At 41.0% G+C, this 20,838-nt stretch overlaps 1 protein-coding gene across 2 annotated transcripts in view; it reads right to left on the bottom strand.

Annotated features, from left to right (window-relative positions):
* CNTNAP2 (contactin associated protein 2) overlaps positions 1-20,838 on the bottom strand; it is a 1,058,280-nt gene that overhangs the window by 191,723 nt on the left and 845,719 nt on the right. For both annotated transcript variants that reach the window (XM_058654907.1, XM_012930541.2), the window contains one exon: positions 1,647-1,883. In XM_058654907.1, the coding sequence (XP_058510890.1) occupies positions 1,647-1,883 (237 nt within the window). The remainder of the gene's footprint in view (positions 1-1,646; positions 1,884-20,838) is intronic.

A 20,838-nucleotide genomic window follows, 5' to 3' on the forward strand; every position in this document is an offset into this window, starting at 1 on the left:
ATTTTTTCTGTGTGTGTCAGCTCGTGTGAATAATGCCACTGCAAATAACCCTCCATTTATTTGTAAGACTCTGAGTAGGCCACTTATGCGAAGCTTCTTATTAAGAGATACACCAACCATTTACAGAAAACTTCATCCAAATGCTGTACCTTCATTTAGAAAGAGGAGAGTGATTTACATGCATTTCAATTGTAGCTTGGGAAAAAGGCCAATTTCTTCTCCCTTCGTGCCCCTTATTTACATATGGTAAATTAAGCCAACAGAACAATAAAGTGAAATTCTTGCATTCTTGCAGGATGACAGGGTATATCCTAAATGACAACATGCATATATATTGGGCTCTTGAATTCTGCTCACTGGGCTCTGCAGAATTTACAGGGAATTAAAGGATCAACTCAAGATTAAAATAACACAAGACTGAAAGAAACTTGAAGCTGACCAGTTGCTGCAGTTTTTCAGTTTAGCTTACGCTGAGGGCCAATCACCAAGGCGTCCTGAACATGAGTAAAAGTGCTGATGTTAATCACAAGAGCTGACTGAAGAAGCCTAGCAATCGGTTGCACTGGCTGAGTCACTGTAGCAATTGTTCAATGCCTCGATTATGGAGGGCCTGGCCTGTATCTCCTTTGAGACAGTTATTCTGATTTTTTCTTTATCTTTTTGGAAGGAAGGAAGGAAGAGAGAGAGAGAGAGAGAATGAATGAATGAATGAATGAATATATTCCATTTCATTCACTAGTTCATATCCAAAAATAACCTTAACAATCCATTCAGCCAGCTGGGCCAGGCTGACGACAGGGGCCTGAAATCCCATCCTGTGTCCTCCACTGGTAGGAGGGACTCTGGCACCGTGTTATCATGGACTACTTCCCAGGTGTGTGTTGACAGCGTCAGAGGGAAAGCAGAGTGACCAGGATGTTGATACAGGATTCCTCCCTTCTCCGCCTTTCTTTCTTTTTTAAAGATTTATTTGCAATTTTGAGTTAGAGAGAAAAAAAGTGCAAGATGGAGAGTGAGAGAAAGAGAGAGAGAGAGAGAGAGAGAGAGAGAGAGAGAGAGAGAGAGAAGCAGCCAGACACTGATCTTCCATCTACTGGTTCACTCCCCAGATGGCAGCAACAGCCAGGTTTAAGCAAGGTCAAAGCCAGGAGCCAGGAGCTTCATCCTGATCTCCCACATACACAGCAGGGTCCAAACATCTGGGCCAATTTCTCTCACTTTCCCAGGCCATGGGCAAGAAGCTGGACTGGAAGTGTAGTGTCTAGTACTAAAACTGGACATGCTGACACAAGTAGGAAGTTAACCTCTTGTGCTACAACACCGGCCCTGTTGTGTTCTACTATGAGACAGGGCTCCCAAGTAGTGCTAAAGGCCACACCAGAGGCCACTTATTTCGTCACTCATTCACGAGGATGCTAAGAGCCTGTTGGATTTGAAGTCAGTGAATAACTCGCTAGCATTTGGGGACAATTCTGTATTACCCTCAAGGTTACCTTCATGTTATGAAACAATGAGAATCAGGAGGCTTCTTACCTGAGGCGGGAGCAGAATTCTGATCACCTTAGCCTATGAATGAATTACCTCAAAATCATTAAATAAGGTGGTCACCAAAATGTGTACAACTTGCATTGGAAACTGGTTCTTACCTTTGTTGCAAAATGTTCCATCATATGCCGTATGAGAGCAATCGCAGGAATAGCCATGGTATTTCTCTATGCATTTGCCTCCGTTTTCACAGTTGGTTCCATAGCTGGTGCAGTGGCCAGAGCATCCGGATTTGAACCCAGACGTGACCTTGGCTCTTTCCTCCAGGTCAAGTGTTACCCCATTCATCCTCAGGGATCGAATGCAGCCCAGGAAGCCCTGCTGACCTCCGGCACCACCTGGGAATGACAGATGACATGGAGTGTGTGTAAGATAACCATCACGGCTGTTCGACTCATTCATCACATGTTGAGACTGTGAAGGAGGTGACAGTGTCAAGTGCATCTGGTACTGTCTTTTCCAAGTTGGTCCTTTTGAAGCAACGTTGAAGCTTTTTCCCATTAGGCAATAATAGCTAATGAAAGGGACTATCTTCTGAGGAGCAATACATTAGCTGGAGAAATAAAGTGCTTGTTGATACACAAAAATTACACAAGCAGTTTGGGAGCCTAATTTATTTGGATTGTTATAAGAAAAGCAGTTTATAGAAATCCTCTTTTTTTTTCCCTCTTTAGTCTCAAGGTATTCAGTTCCATTATCTATTGCAAGAAATATAAAAAGGCAGGGAGACATGAATATATTAGCATAGTTAACAAGTCAATTAGTCAGAAAGCATAAATCCATTTGAAATGCAATTGCATATCTCAGGTATTGTGGCATGAAATGCTTTGCTTTGAAGCTCATCTGAGGGTATTTTATCCAGAGCATTTTGTGGCTAGAATCTGGGATTAACAATTTCACAGAGATCACTACACCATTTTTATTAGAAGGTCAAGTTGGATTCACTGTTTTTTTTTGTCTAAGTGTCACAGGAAGACATAGAACGTAGGGAGGGAGCACATTCGTTCTCATCTGCAGAGTAAGTTAACAGAGTCAAGCTGAACTTTGTGAGCTTAAAAATACTAGAATGTTCCCAAACCATTTGATAGACATAGTCATCGAGGCATTATATAATAAGTGGATTTAATTGTGTTTATAATCTTCTTTGCTATGATTTTTAGAGCAGCTGATGTGAAAGGTGTAGATGTCTCTATATATTAACTACAACTTTTCTGAAAATGAATTAAAATGAACAGTAAGTAAAATTACTGAAGCAGGTCTCTGATGAAGCTTTCGAAAAGAAGCCCCAAATACTCTTTGATGAAGGTTATGATCCAGGTACTCTACTAAGCACCTCACATGACCCTTGCAACATTCTATCAAGGTGAGTATGGTTAATGTTCCCATTCTACATATCAGGAAACTGAGGCTTAGGAAAGCATTTTACTCAAGGACTTAGCTCCCAAGCAGCAGACTTGCATCAGATGTGTCTTATTCCCCAGTCTCATGCTGGTTCTATGCTATTAATAAGGAGAAACAATCTTTGGACCAAGGGCCCCATAGAGGTAAGTGTTTCTGAGCTATAGATTTGGGTGTCTTAGAAAAATTGTGGGGTTGGGTAAGATTGTAGGCTGGGGATTGATTCGATCGCTTACTCTGTTATCCAGAGAAAAAGTAGGCAATCTAGCAGTCATCAGACAGGACCAGTAGAGCAAAGCTTCAGTTTGTGGGACGGATTAGCATCATTTCACTCCTGTAAATCCTCGTCAATGGCATGGCAAATGAATCCTCTATTGTCTTTTTAAACCCAAGCCTTGCCATTCTCTAGTTGGGTAGCACATCAATCTGAGTGATGGTTCTCCAGGGAGTATTTCATTTTTATAAAGTATTTGACTACAGGATGAATCGAAGAGAGTCCAATGCCTTTTTTGGATCTAAGTTGTAAGAGAATAGATGGCTAAACAAGTTGTTAAAATTGCGTTGGAGGCTTTTCCATTTTACCACCTGCTTCTCAGTCAAGCTCCACACCTCTGTGCTGACAAGAGATACACTGTCACCTGATTTGGAAGAATTTCAACCCATTGGTTACTTATTGTGTGCTAGAGTTTCAATTTGAGTTCCATTGTTTTAGTTACTGTGCTTTTTGCTGGTGCAATAAGGGCTTTCCAATGGATCTTTTTATTCAACATGTGCCTAGCTATTTGAATTTTCATCACTTGTCATTTAGGACAATTATATTTGTTCAAAATATGTTGAGATTTTTAAATAATTGTTTTCAGGTAGCGCTCTCTCCTTGGCCTGATTACCGGTGTCACAGTTTTTCACTGAGGAGGCCATTGATATCCTGAGAAGCAAAATATAAAAGAGAATTTGTACTGTTACTTGGATGTAACCATGCTCATTTCATGGAACATTAACATATGTGTAAAACAATAAAGGGAGAAATGACACCATAACATTCACACTTTAAGACTTTTTTTTTTGCTCTTAATATCATGGGATATTTTCCAAACAACACCTGTAGAACTAGACATCTTGTTAAAAATCTGCCTGGCACGCGGCTCTCTGAGTGCACTGTCACTTCTTGTTTGCCATTCTACTACCCTACTTTGAAGTTCTAATTTGCATTTTCTATGATACTGTAAGAAAAAGATAATTGTGAAAGCCTTTACAAATTTGTCATGTTGCTGATTACACTGAAAGTGTATTTGCTGGGTATAAAGATATAAACATTTCAAATACATTTTATTTTTTTAAGAGGAATTTACAGGTAAATAATTCTTTATTTTTTAAAAAGACTTGTTTTATTTTTATTTGAAAGGCAGATATACAGAGAGGAGGAGAGACAGAGAGGAAGATCTTCCTTCCGCTGATTTACTCCCCAAGTGACTGCAATGGCCAGAGCTGAGCTGATCTGAAGCCAGGATCCCAGAGCCTCTTCTGGGTCTCCCACATGGGTGCAGGGTCCCAAGGCTTTGGACAATCCTCGACTGCTTTCCCAGGCCACAAGCAGGGAACTGGATGGGAAATGGGGCTGCCGGGATTAGAAACAGCTACCATACGGGATCCTGATGTGTGCAAGGCGAGGACTTTACCTGCTAGGCTACCATGCAGGGCTCTATTGGAAAATATTTCACCAGTGTGGTATAGGATTGCCATTTGCTTGACCCGGTTCTAATGCTTGGCAATACTGTTCTTCATTTATGCTGTTCAACTGGTGAAAAAGATTTAGCTTTTCCAATTTTCATTGCTTCAAATACTCTAAGCTGAATCTCTTTCATATTCTACTTATTAATATAATTTATTGTTCTTTTTTGGGGAATATGTAGGAGTATATTTCTTATTAAAAGGTGATATTTTGGGCTTATACATTTTACACATTTTACAGCTATATTTTTTCAGCTTTTGACTTACTAATGGTGTTTCTCCCTGTGAATGATTTGGAAGGTTGTGTAATCACATCCATTGATCTTATGGGTTTTTGCTTTTTGACACTAGGCTTATAAATACCTCTTGAGAATTTGCAGAGGGGGTTTTTGGCCTCTGTAAGTCAATGTTACTATGACAAATAGTGGAAATTTTAAAAGGGTCAACTGGCAAAGCAAATCTTGATTAGATTATGTTTTTAAAATTATATCACAAGGTCCCACGTTTACATATATGCATATGTATTTAACTGTGTCTGTACACACAGGACTCATCCCAGAAACGAACTGAGGAGAGCTTTTGGATGCCTGTTGTGGTTCTGGGCTCCTTCCAAGGTTTGCCATGCGTCAGTTTCTCTTCCTTCCTCTCTGTCAGGATTATTGATACTCATTAGTTACGTGACTCATCAAATTCCTTCATCTTTCTCAGTATCAGTTTTCCCACCCCTAGAAGAGGAGGTTTTAGACAACACTTCAAGCTGCTGCCAGTTCTCATGGCTTGAACGCATGATTTACGACCTTTCCCTCTGCCTTCTATGTCACTTTCTTTATAAAGATATTTAATTAGTTCATTTGAAGTAGAGAGACAGAGGAAGACGTGTTAATTGTTGGTTCTCTACCCAAATGTCTGTGACAGCCAGGGCTGGGACTAGATTCCAGCCAGGAACCCTGAATCCCATAGGAGTTGCCCACATGGATGGCAGGGAACAAACTCTCTGCCTCTCAGGGTGTGCATTAGCAGGAAATTGGAATCAGAATGGAGGAACCAGGATGCGGGTGTTCTAAGCGAGATTTGCGACCCTGCACTCAATGCCCCAGCTTTATATAATCAGAAGATATTTATGCATCAGTAGATAGTTTCAATTTCTTGCTTTTTATTTTCTTATATCACTATATGACTTATTCTTTTTTTAACTGTCCATAAGAGATGACTGTACTCATAATTCTTGCCTTCATTAAAACAAGTCTAGTATTCCCTCTTGGTAATTTATAAGTGAATGGAATGCCATTTCTTTTTATATAAAGGCAAACCAAATAAATTAAGCACTTTCCTGACTTTGATTTATTTAAATGGGTCAGTGAGTTAGAAAGTGCTTTTTCTGAGCTAGTCAATCTGAATAAAAAATCTTTTGTCCTTAAAATGGTCATCATATATTATGCAAAAAATGTTAATGCATTATAACCAGTGATAATTATTTGCATTCAACTTTTGTGCTCGATAGAAACCTTTCTTGGTGACAAATGTCATAAGTTTATATAATAGGTCTTAAAGCAAAAACGTTACTTAACCTTCGTTAATTAGAAAATCTACACATTGTCATTGGAGAGAACCCCCTGCCAGGCCAGGGCTTCATGCACTCAGACCTGGGCTGACCAGGCAAGATGAGGTGTAGGTTTAATTTATAAATCATTTCTCATGTGAAATGCTATGCAAGCATTGCAATTAAAGATTAATTCTGAAAATGCGGTAACAATCCTTGACACGCACAGATGAATGGGACAAAATAATGAGATATTAAATAAAAGGGTAAAAATAATACTCAGGAGGAAATACAAAAATGTATTATCCTCAAACTTACCACTTTGTAAGTTTCTAAGGAGTTTTTTTTTAAATTAAAATTTATTATTTTCATCTTATTTGAAACACTCACATACACAGAACTCTTCTATTGGTTTATTCTACAGATGTTCACAACAGGTGGGCCAGACTAAATTCAGGTTCCCAAAGCCCTAAAATGGTTTCCCATGTAGGTGGAAGGGAGCCAAGCATGTGAGAAGCCTCCCCGAGTACACTTAGGCAGGAAGCTGGATTGGAAAAGTAGCCAGGATTTGAACTTGGGCACTTGACATGGGATGTGGAAGTATCAAGTAGTATCTCAAATACTGCTCCAAATTTTCCACCCTGCCCCCACTTCTAACAAGTTTCCTAGGTTGCACCATTGGACAAAAGACTGGCTTCTCATTTGCTATAGAAAAAAAATTAGTTGTAACATTCACACAGATGTAACAATTTTCTACTCACTAAATAATTATTTCGTGTCTATTATGAGCCAGATCCTGCTTTAGATGTTTTAAATGTTTGTTTCATGGTAACAGAGGAACATGCAAGAAAGTCTTTGCCTATGGGTCAGCATAGCAGGACAGTGAGTTAAACTGTCATTTACAAAGCCGGCATTTAATACTGGAGCGCGGGTTCAAGTCCTGGCTGCCCCACTTTCAATCCAGCTCCCTGCTGATATGCATACGAAGGCAGTGGGTAGTGCACCAAGTACTTGGGCACCTGCCTTTTGGGCAGGGAACCATGATGGAGTTCCAGTCTCTGCTTTGGCCTGAGTGAACCAGTGAATGGACCTACTCTCTTTCTCCATCACTTTGCTTTATAGGTAAATACATCTCTAATGAAGATCTCTGCCCTTTTGAGCTTACAGTTTCACAATAAACCCAACAAGTAAATCAAATATGTTGGGTGTTAGAAAATGGCAACAATTATGGGACAAAGTAGTCAAGCAGAGTTAAGTGGTATCAGAGTTGGGAGGAGCAGTTGCCATTTTAAAAAAAATACGAATTATTTATACATAGGTAATCAATAAAACGAACATCATTCATAAAACAGAAATTACTGGAGACACAGGGGGAAATGCACTAAGGGTCAATGTGGCACAGTGGAATAAGCCAACATTTAAGATGACTGCATTCCGTATCCCAGGGCCTAGTTCGAGTCCTGATTACTCTTTGAATTTCTTTGTACATTTTTTGAATTGTTATTGTTTTCCATGATACAGTTTTGTAGGTATAGGGATTCCCCCTGTCTTTCCCTTTTCTCCATCCCCATTTTAAGTAAGGTGTTTAGGATAAGCCCCATTGGGAAAGTGAGTGGAAGAAAATACATGACATTACGAGGAGTTTCCCTGCAGGCAGGGAGGGCAGCGAGGGGAATGGGTGCAGGAGGCTCAGGATAAAACCTCTGATGAGTGTGTGTGTGCAGTGCTGGGGAAGGGTTCTCCAAGACGGGTGAAGCATGCCTCATGCTTGCAGGTTAACGCAGGTATTTTCACTAAAAGCCATGCAATGAAACCAGACACATGGACATTTGTGAGGCAGCCAGCAGAATGAAGAAAGCATGGACTGTGTGCCCTAAACTCCACTTTTGCACATTAGCTTTGCTGCTCACTAGGTGTGTGGTCTTCCCAGGTCTTCCTGGGACTGTCTTCTTACTGTGATTGTGACATGCAACTTGCAGCAATGGAGCAATTACAGGTAGTCATATAGCTCTTTGTACTAATGTTCAGTTAAATACAGCTGTCAGGATTATGACTATTATTGAGTAGAGATAACATTCCACAGAGGCATAGAGTAACCTAATTTGGCTAAGACAGTATACACACTTGATATCAGAGGTATCACGCGTGCTATGGATTGCATTGTGTTCCCTTCTCCAATTCATCTCCTCAAGTCCTAAATCTTCGACATGACTTATTTGGACTGGACAGCATCTTTAGAGTGGTTATTTTAAATGAGGTCATAATAGTGAGATCCCAATGTGAAGTAATTAGATTACCTTATACAAGAGGAGGGCACTAGCAAGGAGGGAAGGCTTTGAGAAGACACAGGGAGAGCCTGAAAGCCAAAGGGAGAGCTCTCAGAAGAAACCAATTGAGGCCAGTACCAGGGAGTAGTATGGCATGCTCCTCTGCTTGCAGCACTGGCATCCCATATGGGCGCCAGTTTGAGTTGAGGCTGCTCTGCTTCCAATCCAGCTCCCTGCCAGTGGCCTGAGAAAGCCCAAGTGCTTGCACCTATGTGGGAGACCAGAAGAACTTCCTAGCTCTTGGATTTGATTCGGACCAGTCCTGGCTATTGAGGCCATTTGAAGAGTGAACCAGCTGATGGAAGACCTCTCTCTATTTTCTTTCTCTTTCTAACTCTACCTTTCAGATGACAGTAAAAATGAAAAAGGAAATATTTTAACGAAGAAGGAAACAATCCTGCTGACATGCTGATATTGGACTTCTACCCACCTAGTTAAGAGTTAACGTCGAGGGCTTGGCAGCGTGGCCTAGTGGCTAAGGTCCTTGCCTTGATCCCATATGGCCGCTGGTTCTAATCCCGGCAGCTCCACTTTCTCTCTGTCTCTCCTCCTCTCAGTATATCTGACTTTGTAATAAAAAAAAAAAAAAAAAAAAAAAAAAAAAAGAGTTAACGTCGAGGTTGGGATGATCTGACCTGGCAGACAGAATGACCTCGGAATCACCTTTGAATTGCACTGTTTCCTTGGACAGCAGACAGTGAGGATGGGTGCAGTCTGTGTCTGTTCTGGAGGACTGCATCATGGATTGGGGGAGCACTGAGAGAGCTCAAGCTTGCTGCTGGAATGGTAGGGTAGATTGATGTGAACAGAAGTACCACTTCTTTGTGTCTAGATGACCCATCCTTACCTTGGCTTTTCATCATTTCAATCATGGCTATCCTAGGTAGCTGAGTGGGCAAAGGCAGTTATAAGGGGTGTTACAGTTTGAATAAGAATTAGATCTCCAATTCATGCACAAGTTTAACCCCCAAAGTCAGATACCTTAATGGGACCAATGAGAATGGAGGCTTCATCCAATGATGGTGATTGGGCACTGGACACTTTGTGGGAAGTCCCTGGGTTACTAGGGAATGCCCATGGAAGGCAATTACGAAGACTGATTTGGTGCAGAGGTTTTGTGTCTCTTTCTTAAGCATCCTGACCTAACAGGGATGCCTCCCTGTCCCAATTCCACCATCCACTGCCATATCAGATGTCAGACCAATGGGGCTGCCACATCTTGGACTGCAAACTTTTAAACCTGTGAACCAAAATAAATCCTCTTCCTTCATAATGAGCTTTAATCAGTATTTCTGGTAGTGACAAAAAGTTCAGAAAAATTGGAGTTAACAGATATATTTATGTTGGTGTAAAATGATTTTGAAATCCATAAGTATTTTTTTCTCATGAATTTTGTGAAGATTTCTTGTATGTGGTGGGCAGGTTCTCCTAGAGTTTCAGGCACAGAGCCGGTTACCCACTTGTTCTGTGTACTAACATTGTCTCATAAACTTGATTGTCAGCTTAAACTCACCTTTTAAAAACCTCTGGTGTCAGTGCAGGTGTGTAAAAAGAAAAACCCCATTATCTGGTTATGCTGAAAGCCCCAAAACAGCCAAGAATCATCAGTGGTGGCGGGAGCTGGAGGAGATTGGTTCCGGCTCTTTAGTGCACAGCTGTGTGTGGTTGGCAAGTATTGATCAGTGATCCTTCTGTCAGCAAGATATTGGAGGGCACATAGATTTACAAAAGCTTTAACACGCTCAGAGAACTGGGGTGTAGAAAATGTCTCTTTCAAATAATGCTCCTGAGTGTTCTTTCATAACTCAATTCAATAGGATGGATTTCATTATCATGCATGGATTTTTTTACACTGTCAGAGTAAAGTACATGCAGATTGTGTGAATCCAAACTATAAAAATTAGGAGAAAACTTCACAACAGAGATTGAAGGGATGCTGCATTTGCAATGGCAGGAAGCATTTACAGGACGATACAGTAAAAAGTTAGTGGAAAATGAAGTTGAAAGATAAATTTGTTACGGTACATAAACATTGTATTTTATGAATATGATGGTGAGAATACAGTGTGATGCTTTGAGAATCATTAAAAACGGTCATTGGGAGTCCTATAGAGATAGCATGTGTCAATCATGTGAATCATAGCATATGTCTTCTATGAACTATCTGCAACACTCAAACTGGTGAGCTGCCCTATGTTTGAACTCCAATTTCTCTCTGGTGCTTAGGGCGACAGGACAAACTATGGTAAATACCAGCTATTTCAACAGCTAATATTGTCTAGTAGGTGTACCAACCACTGTTGCAGAACCTCATGGCTTTCATCTCTCAGTCACAGATTTCATTATGATCTCTGTTTTCCCTACGAGGAAACTTAGGGTGAATGAGTGAACATTCTCTGTGTGTTGCTAGTGAGTGGCCACAATTCAGCCAGACTCTGGCTTTTAAGCCTGTGCTCCTACAATGCTATTGCTGCCATGTGGATTTTTGGACATGCATCAGATAAGATTCCCCTTCTACATCTAACATGTTTCAAGGCATTGCTGCTGTACTTCGATATGAAAAATGAGGAAAGACTGATTAGTATCTGAGGCAGGGCATCCATCACTTCCCAGGACATTTTCTCTGTGGCCACAAGGATGATTGAAGTTGAAAAGGGAAATGCAATGTTCACAGATCAGAGACGGGATGTAGATGCCTAAACCAATCCCTAGGCCAACAAAGAAGAGACACTTCTTTGATGGCATTACTGAAATCATATTTTATCTTAGTTCAAAAGCTTCATGATACAGTTGTGAAGGCGATGGGTGGTGGTCCTTACTCGGTACAACAGCACTGATTTCAGAGGACCTCTTTCTTAGTGAGAACTGCGAGTGCCAAGTCCCTCACAAGAGCAGGGGTTTTAGAGTACAGTGCGAAACAACTTCAAAAAGCTCATGGAAATTTGCAATAATGGCTTACAAATATATTTCAGATCCAAAAGGTAAATGATTAGCAGGCACTTTGGTAAACTTCAATACAAACTCAAATTTCAAATGCAGAAACGTAAAACTCTTTAATTTTCTCTTACAAATGTCTGCATGTTGTTGATAAGATTATACATCCTGCTGGTGAGTTCTGCTCATATCTGAAGCAAAATAAACATCTTTCTATTAGTCTTAAGACATTCCTCCCCTGCCTATCCTCTTTTTACCTATCCTTTAAAGATGTTTCTTTAAAACTACTGTGTCCAATTTCCTTTACCCAGAGTCAGGAATCCCTAGTATTACCACTCAACTGGAACTTTTGTTGAGGCTCTGTACTTTGCCCCAGTCTTTGTAGGTGTTAGTCCCAGCTCAAGGCTGGATTGATGGAGTGAGGAGGAGTGGACGTGACTCTGATAGTCAACCCTCCCATGTGGCAAGAGAGCAGAGGAGAAAGAACAGAAGCTTGGAGATGGTAAAGACGGGGAAGAGAGGGGGAATCAGCAGCCAGCCTACCAGAGCAGAAGAGTGGATGTTTAGGGAGATCTGGTTCTTGAAGAGCTCATGGTTACCAATGTTAAAAAATACTGGGGGCCAAGGAAAAGAAGACAACAGTGAAAAGCTATTTGATTATTTTTGAGACACACTTTCATGCAGACATGTGCTGCTTGCATCTTTAGAAACCGAGACTTGTGCTTGAAAAGGTGATTTATTTAGCTGAGAGGGAGATACTGGGGGTAGAGAGAAGGAGGGAGGGAGATTGAATTCCTATCCACTGACTCATTCTCCCAAATGCCCACAAATGTCAGATCAGTGAGGGGATGAAGCCAGGAGCTGCCGGAGCAGACAATCCAGGTCTTCCACATGAATGGAAGAATCCCAGACCTTGACCCATCCTTGCTGCCTCCTGGGATATGCATAGGTGGGAAGCTGGAGTCGGGATCTAAATCCATGGAATAAACCTAGGTATTCCAGTGTGGTGGGCAGGCATCTTAACTGCTGGGCCAAGCATCTACCCCAAGACATTTATGAAGGAGGGATAAGGAGTTAGTGAGTCTAGTGCACCAGGGCTTAAGGGTCATCTCCACAGAGGGCTGTTTGTTCTCTGGGTGGGACTGAAGTCTTTGAAAATTGTGTGTGTGGTAAGACAGGGTTGTGGGGGACACTTGGTGTACTAAGAGGATTGAGATGAATGATATAATTAGATCACTCATATTTGAAGACAGGGATATTTGCACTTTAAACTTTCTGGGAGAAGCACAATTGGGGCCCCAAATTTTTGTGTCTTCCTCCTGTGTATAAAATTGTGTAGAAAGTATGTGGTGGTCTCAAAGGAAAAAAAAAACATGTGCTCATGGGGAATAAAATGACAAGCTCTCCAAGGAAAGCAAGCACCAGGAAAGAATAGAGCACTGATGGTAAGCTATGTATTACGAAAGGTAGAACCAGTGAAACAGCAGGAAAAATACAGCATTCACATAGTAGACATCATAATTGCAGCATTGGTATGCAATAACAGAAAAATTCACATCACAACAGTTTTGTAATATTGGAGTCATGGGGTAATGACAAACTATTATGAATGTGAATTGATTGCAGACACTGAAATGTAAAAATAACTCTAATTGCCGAAATAAGAATTTCCTTGGAGGAGTTGAGTATCAGAATATATAGAGCCAGAGAATATTGTTGTGGGTTACCATAGCAGATCAACAAGCCCTTTCTGAGGGCAACAGGAAATGAAGCAGAGATGAAAAAAACCCAATAGAATAGTCTAGAACTATGGAGAGTCATGCAGATGTGTTAACATCTGTATAAGAGCTTCACAGGAAATTAGAAGAGCTGCAGATCAGAGGACCATTTTGTTAAATGAGTCTGAGGGGGTCATTTGCATGCCTTATCAAAGAAGTGCATCAAACCCCAGCTATTTCACTTCTCATCCAGATCTCTGCCAACACACTTGGGATAGTAATGCGTGATGGCTCAAGTCCTTGTGCCTCTGCCATCGTGTACGACACCTGGATGGTGTTTTGGGCTCCTGGCTTCACCCTGGCCCAGTCCTGGCCATCATGGTCATTGGAGTAGCAAACAGCAGGATACTCTGTGTCTTGCTCTCTGTCATTCCGGCTTTCCAAAGTAGTAAATATCTTTTCTGAAAAAAATGGGTCAGAATTTTCTACAATGAACAATAGCAGATGTTAGGAAGGTTTTTGTAAAGTGTCACTCAGTGTAGATTAAGCTAAAACAGGAACAAAAAGTGAAATACCAGCTGCATTTATAGCTACGGATCTTAACCTAAGACCCACAGCCCTGGACATTCGCATCTAGGAACCAGAAGTGTTGGAAACACAATGGAAAACCTTATATTGTATGTTTCATTTTAATCATAAAAATGTTATTTTAGAAGGAGGGAAAAAGGTTCCATTAGAGAAACCCACAGCCCTCGAAGGGCTAGGAAGCACTACACTAAAATGAAGTTTGGAAGTGGAAACAAAGAAGCAGGGCTTCCTAAAAATCTACAGAAACAAGAAACAAATAAAAAAGGTAACTTATGTCAAACTTCTCAAAGTAACACTGGCTGCTGAAGACAATCAACTCACGTCTTTGGAGCTTGGGCTTCTACATGAGAACAAGTGAACACATTGCTAAGCAGTAAGGTCTCAGGATTCACCTGCTGTTTATTGATCTTCTTTTGGGATGCCACTGGTAATACTGGCTTCCCAGAGCAGAGTGCCTGGGTTTGAGTCCTGGCTCTGTTTCTGATTCTAGGCTCCTCTTGGTGCGTACCTTAGGAGGCAAGTGGTGATGGTTTAAAGCACTCAAAGCACAGCCATCTATGCAGAGGCTTTGGGTTGCAGGCTTTGGCCTGGCTTACCCCAGCTATATAAACTTATGGAGAATACATCTGGGAATTGAAGAACTCTTGGTCTCTATCTCTCTGGTGTTCAAGGAATAAATAAGTGAAATAAAATATTTTGATATCCAGGCTCTTTTCCTAGATATTGACATATTAGGCCTAGAATAAAACATCAGAAATATTCTTGAGTAAACAGGGAAATCAATTCAGGAGGAGATAATAAACTAGAATAAATTAGCATAAGTCAAAATAAGCTTCACAAACACTAACCTATTACAATCAATGATGACTGTATTCATCAGTAAGTGCATTCATAGGATTTTCTATATGGAGTTATGGATGATACTGGCAAGGCAGATAGTGTCGGGGGGAAGGTCAACATTGCTTAGACTTGTCTCTTATACAGATGAACACAGATACTGACACATCCGGTGGAGGATAAGACAAAAACATAGGCATGGCTCTTGGTAAGTTGGGGGTTGAAAGTAGGAGTCCAACTTTCAAGTCAGTAGAGTGATAGCGCGTCAGCACAGAGTGGACTGGAGTGGGCAAAGAAGGCAGAAGAAATTGAAATATAAGTAAAGTACAACTACAGAAAAATTTCCCAATATAGTGTTTTACTGCAGAAACAATATATGAATAAAAAGTGACATTCTCAAGACAGAGTCTTCCAGGATTCAGCAATGCACTATCTAAGACACAGGTTTAAACAAGAGGGCACAAATGCGCACCAATTCACACAAAAGTAAAAGGCAATTATGAACAACTGTAAGAAGTCTTGTATCACTGTAAGACAGACACAAAACTGTGCACTGAGAAACATACCAAGGAACAGAGATTAAAAACTGCAGCTTAGTGTAAGAAATTAAGGAGCTCACGAACACATTAAAATGTCAAATAGTCTTCCATTGTACAATGCTAACACTGATAAAAATCTTGAAGAGTAAGCCAATGGATTATCTAAATGATTATTTATTTAAAAGATAAAGTGCTAGAGTTGGGACAAGAGTGAATCTGCTGGTTCACTCCCTAAAGGAAGGCAGTGTCCAAGGTGAAGACAGGCTAAAGCTGCCTCCCACAACATCTTTGTCTCCCATGTGAGTGGCAGGAGCCCACTCACTTGGGCCATCTCCTGCTGTATTCCCAGGCACAACAGCAGCAAGTAGGGCCACAGGCTGAGCATCTGGGACTCCAATTGGCAGTCCAAGATGGGATGCTGATATTGCAAGCAACTCTGCCACAAACTGCTCCCAGGAGGATGATACTTGAAATTATACTCACCAAAAGAGAGATCAAGCAGTATTTGCAAAAATTAGGTACAAACATAACCTATGACCAACTAATTCTTCTGGGAACACACATGTGAAACCCATGTATACATTTACTGAGGACCTCAGCAGAATCAGAGGAAAGCTGGGCATACATCAGTGGAGAAGAAAAGTGACCCATCATTGAACACTATCCATTGTTCATCAAACTACACAAAAACATATCTTAAAAATACAAGACTGAGTAGAGAGAATAAGAAACAAGGAAGTTTGTAGCACAATCCTATTTATATTAGGTGCAGCACATGAAAAGGACTCCATCAATTTTCAAGAACATACCTATTTCAAACAAACGTATAGGTGGTGAGGTCAGAAGTCACATATATGCAATAAATTCAAATGGGAGCCAGTGATGGCAAGATAATGAAATTGGGAATGGAGAAAAAAGGAGGAAAAATTACAGAGGAAAATGACAACAAATGAGAAATTCCATCAGTTGTGACAGCAGGGCCAAAGTATCTTTCTCACTGCAAGGGCCCTGAAACCAAGGTCAATAAAAGAAGGGAGAATGGGGGAAAGGTTTGCCAGGCGACAACTCTGTAGACGTGAACATGAAACTAATAAAAGTAGACATCTTCTCTCATTTTTCTGGGGTAACACAGGGAGAATTAACCACCATTTCCTATCCATATCATTTGATTGGCAATGGAAAGTCGGAATTAAAGACCACGTAGTTTCTGAAGCATTTGCCCATGTGGCACATAAGCTGCTTTATACATAGGGGAAAACACAGCACTAACTCCATCCTCATTCCAAAATATTTCTCTAACAACCTCTGCGCTTGTCATTTCTGCCTTAGAAATAAGTAGTTCAGCACCTATGGAAAGCGGTAATTTACAGACTCCTTGCTAGGGGAAGCTTCCAATGAATTTAGGACGTGTGTTCAACGTGATGTTATATAAAACATGGAAAGCAAAAGCTAAAACTGTCTATCATCACCGAAGTCACATTTAAAACCAACTGTAAAATAGCTAGAATTGCACAAGCGAATTTGTTTTGATCACAAAATGACAGCGCACACATCCAGCAACCGTGAGTGAGGAAAGACCACCCTCTGTTTGATGTGGCTACAAGCCAGGAGGCTGCAGCATGGTGAAGACAGCAGCCAACTCCAGCGGGATGCCCTGTCGGAGCTGGGTGTAGTTGACCAGGTAAAGAGAAGACCCCAAGTGTCGGCAGGCAGTGCTGTGGTGCGCCTATGACTGGGTAGATATCCATGCAGGAACTTCTGTATTTTACTTGCATTTTTGCTTTGCATACAGTTTGATTTCATTTAGTGTTTTTTTAAAACTAGATCTTAACTAGCAAATTATTTTATTTCTAAACTTACAGCAATAGTTTCAAATCATGATATATTCCTCTAATGCCATGTGGGGGAGAACCAGGGACCAGTTATAGGTTGGGAAGGAAACACCTTGCACTAAGTAGCCAGCAAACATCTCAGCTGCTGTCCAAAACAAACAAAACCTCAATTTGATATCATGGAGGTTTAACACCATATTTGGGGTCTAGACTGATTGGAAATCCTGTCTTTCATAATTTTCGGACTTTTTTTTTTACATTTGTCATGCTTGATTTATGGAAAATATCAGTTTTCGGGAAAAGAATGTTGGAGAAAGGTGATATAGAAATAGCTCCTTATTTTTGAAATGAGATAATTTAGTTTTGAATATGTTTACTAGAGAAGTAGCAAAAATGAAGACTAACTCAGAGAAAAATAAAAATGATACCATTCATGTATTCATTTATTCAGTTGTCAGCAAATATGCTTGGGTGACACCCTACCCATTGGCTGGGTATTTTGTTAGGTCTATTTTGTTAGGTCTCTGCTGTCATGGCAGTGCACCTTCTGGGAGAGGACACACAGGTAAATGTACACAGGACAAGACCCAAGTTGAACTGTGAGCAATAACTGACAGGCTACACTCTAGGGTGAATGGTGAGGAACACCCCCCGAAGGAGGTAACAGAAGCCAAAGAGTGAACAAAGGAGTCTGTCTGCCATTGTCTGAGGAAGTATTTCAGGCAGAACAAACATGTAGGGCAAAGAATATTATGCAGATTTAACCTTAGTATTTCAAGCAACACGCCCAGGCAGTAGAGAGCAACTAGGATACTAGTCACAGTAATCTAAGTAAGAATGTCACACTGGATGCCAAGGAGTACATTTGGGGCACAGCAGAGACGTAGGGTCTTGTGACTTAGTATGAATGTGGAGTGTTGACTCAAGAAGAACTCCAAATTTTAGGTTTCCGTGAAACAGGGGTAGATGATGATGGGGAGCTGGGTGCAGGAATAGGCTTGGGATGGGCAGCGAGCGTTCTGCTCTACCTTGCTTATTCTGAGATGCTCAGTAGATATCTCAGTTGAGATTCTAAAGACAGCGGACATGGAGTTCCTGTGAGATGCGAGACCAGGGGGTTCAAATTTGTCATCTGCACATAAACAGTGTTAAAAACCATTGGAAGTTGGACTGGATTGCATTATTGAGAACAAAGTGCACTGACAGAGAGAGGCAAAGCAGGAGAGTGATTGCAAGAGCACTTCAAGGACCACCTGTGGGGTGCTGCTGAGCGATCCTGGAAAGGCCAGAAAAATGTGTTCTTGCCTGATTGATGCACACTGACCTTGTGCTTGTGTAAAGGAGAGCCCAGGGAAAACCACACAGCTTATCTCCATATCAGAGAGACTCTTAAGAAACAAGATTCCTTCCCTTCCTTGCGTGAAATTTTCTTGTTCATCCAAACTCTGTGTCTGACAGTGACCCACAGTCTGCCTTGGTATTTGCTCTCAAGACTTTGTAATTCTTAGAATATCTGACTTTTGTAAAGCCTGATCTCTACCCTCTGTCTTCTGATTCCATGACTAAGAGTTGAACTTCCTAAGAGAGACACTTCTGTCATCTGAGCTGTGCAAACCCTGATTGGGATACATTCTTCTACTCAATGAGGAAGCTTTCTGCTCAAATTATAGACAGCTGAATGTACACCCCATAGCACTGCACTCTTCCAAATGCCCCATAGGTCACAGTACCATTCAGCTTAAGATCTTGGTTTAAACTGAACAAGATGGCCTTTGCCCTAATATTTCCATCTGCTTTATTAAATTCAGTTAGGTTTCTCTATGGCCATCAATCTCTGACTACCACCATCCCAACCTTCTAAAGGAGAATTTACTATTATTTCAGAAAATTTGTACTTATTATTTCTCTGTTGCTTGTGATGTAAATCTTTCCCAAAGCTTTTTGCCAATTTTACAACTTTTGAAACTGTTTCAGGGCCTTCAGGGCCATGGCTCAGTGGGTTGAGCAGCTTCTGTGGGAGCCCTCAATTCATGTGAAAGTGCTGGTTTGAGTCCCAGCCCTACTGTTTCTGATCCAATTTCCTGCTGGGACAGCAGGGAGTGAAGGCTTATGGATTTGGTTCCTGCTACTCTTGTGGCAGACCTAGATAGAGTTCCCAGCTCCTGGATTAGATGTGGCCCAGCCTCAGCTGTCACAGGCCTTTGGAGAGTGAATTGGTGGATCAAAGATCTCTTAATTTCTTCTTTTAAAAATAAATAAATATTACACACGCATACGTGTATGTGTTTGTTTGTTTATTTATTTATTTATTTAAGAGCTCCTTCATGAAATACAAACAAGATTGAAAGGACATCTATGGCTCCATAACTTCTGAAGGATACCTTGCCACTGGTTATAAAATTACCTTTTGTCATAAAGATCTAAGATTTATTTTCTCTTTGGGTAAAGCCAGGAAAAATAACCTGTGATTTATCTAGTACCAACTTTTAGAAACTTTTTCTATTGTGTGTTTTATGATGAAAAACAAACAAAAGCCCTTCCAGCTCTTAGTGGAAGTGAACTTGAGATAGACTGAGTTGGGGTTAAAGCATTTTCTTTGCTTTCTCAATGGTATTGCTTTTAAGATGACCCTCAAGTTAGCTATTCACAAGTTTGGAGCGTAAAGTTTGGGAAAGAGCTGTCCAAACAAGTCATATTACTGAGTGGGGAAGCTGGGTTGTTTCATGGGGTTGTCAATAAAGCTTAGCTTAGAGAATGGTGATAGAACTCTGACTCTCCTTGGTTTATCAATTCATTGAATGATTCTCAACTCTTCCATTACTCCACACTGTCAGATGCAGATGAGGCTGTGGCTTCGTTGGTCCCCACTCATCTGGAACCCCTGAGGATATTGAGTCTCCTAGTAAAACTTCAGATGGTTTTTTTTTTCATGTCACACACAAGAAATGGAAGACTGGACAATAATTTTTTAGCTTCTGAGCTACACCTTGTATAAGCTGGCCCCATTTATCTCCAAAGAGCTTCCAGAAGAGGTGTGAGCCAAGGAGCTGACTTAAACATTGATGATTAGTTAAGGTGGCCTACCATTCTCTCTCAAGGAATTGCACAAGAGGTTGAGTTCTTCTTAAAGCTTATGAAAGGCTCCTTTAGATCTCTTGATCTTTCATCTCCTTAAATTGCTGCAACAAACACTGAAGCTCTCTGGTCTGTGCTTAGCATGAGGCAGGTGAAACCCTGTATGAACCCCAACCCATCAACAGCCAGCTCTACTCCGTTCCATGACTCATGTTCCCCAACTCGTTGCTCATGACCTGGGAAGACACTGGGCTCTGGGCTGGGGGCCAACAGTTAGCATTCTGCCTCGCAGTGCTGCCACTACTGCATTAACTGCCAGGATTCCAAACTCCCTGGTGTGTCTCTGTGTCATAGAATCTGGTGGCTTTCATGTTTTATTGTGAACATGAAGATGTTTGCTGTCTTCCATCACCAAATAAAGATGTGGCTCAGGATTGCCACAGAGGCCTCTGGTCCAGCCGAAGGCACAGGTCATCATGTGGTCTAAGGGTCTCTGCTGAGCTTGTCACAGGACAGTGAGTGATGTGGGGTTGGAAAAAACGTGAAAAATCATCCTGTATTTTGCAAACAAATACTAGCAACTGATTTTTTTGCCCTTCCGGTATCACTTTTAATTTTGAAACTGATTTGTTACTTTTCTACTAAATCAGAATCATAGCTGGGTTCCTATTACTTCCAAATGACCTGTTAGCTTCTTTTGGATGACAGCTTCTAATTATATTTTAGACACAGAGTGAAGAGAACTGTATTTTCTAATTCTTTTCCAGTTGCTTTGGA

Source organism: Ochotona princeps, chromosome 25 (genome assembly GCF_030435755.1).
Source record: "Ochotona princeps isolate mOchPri1 chromosome 25, mOchPri1.hap1, whole genome shotgun sequence".
Lineage (NCBI taxonomy): Eukaryota > Metazoa > Chordata > Mammalia > Lagomorpha > Ochotonidae > Ochotona > Ochotona princeps.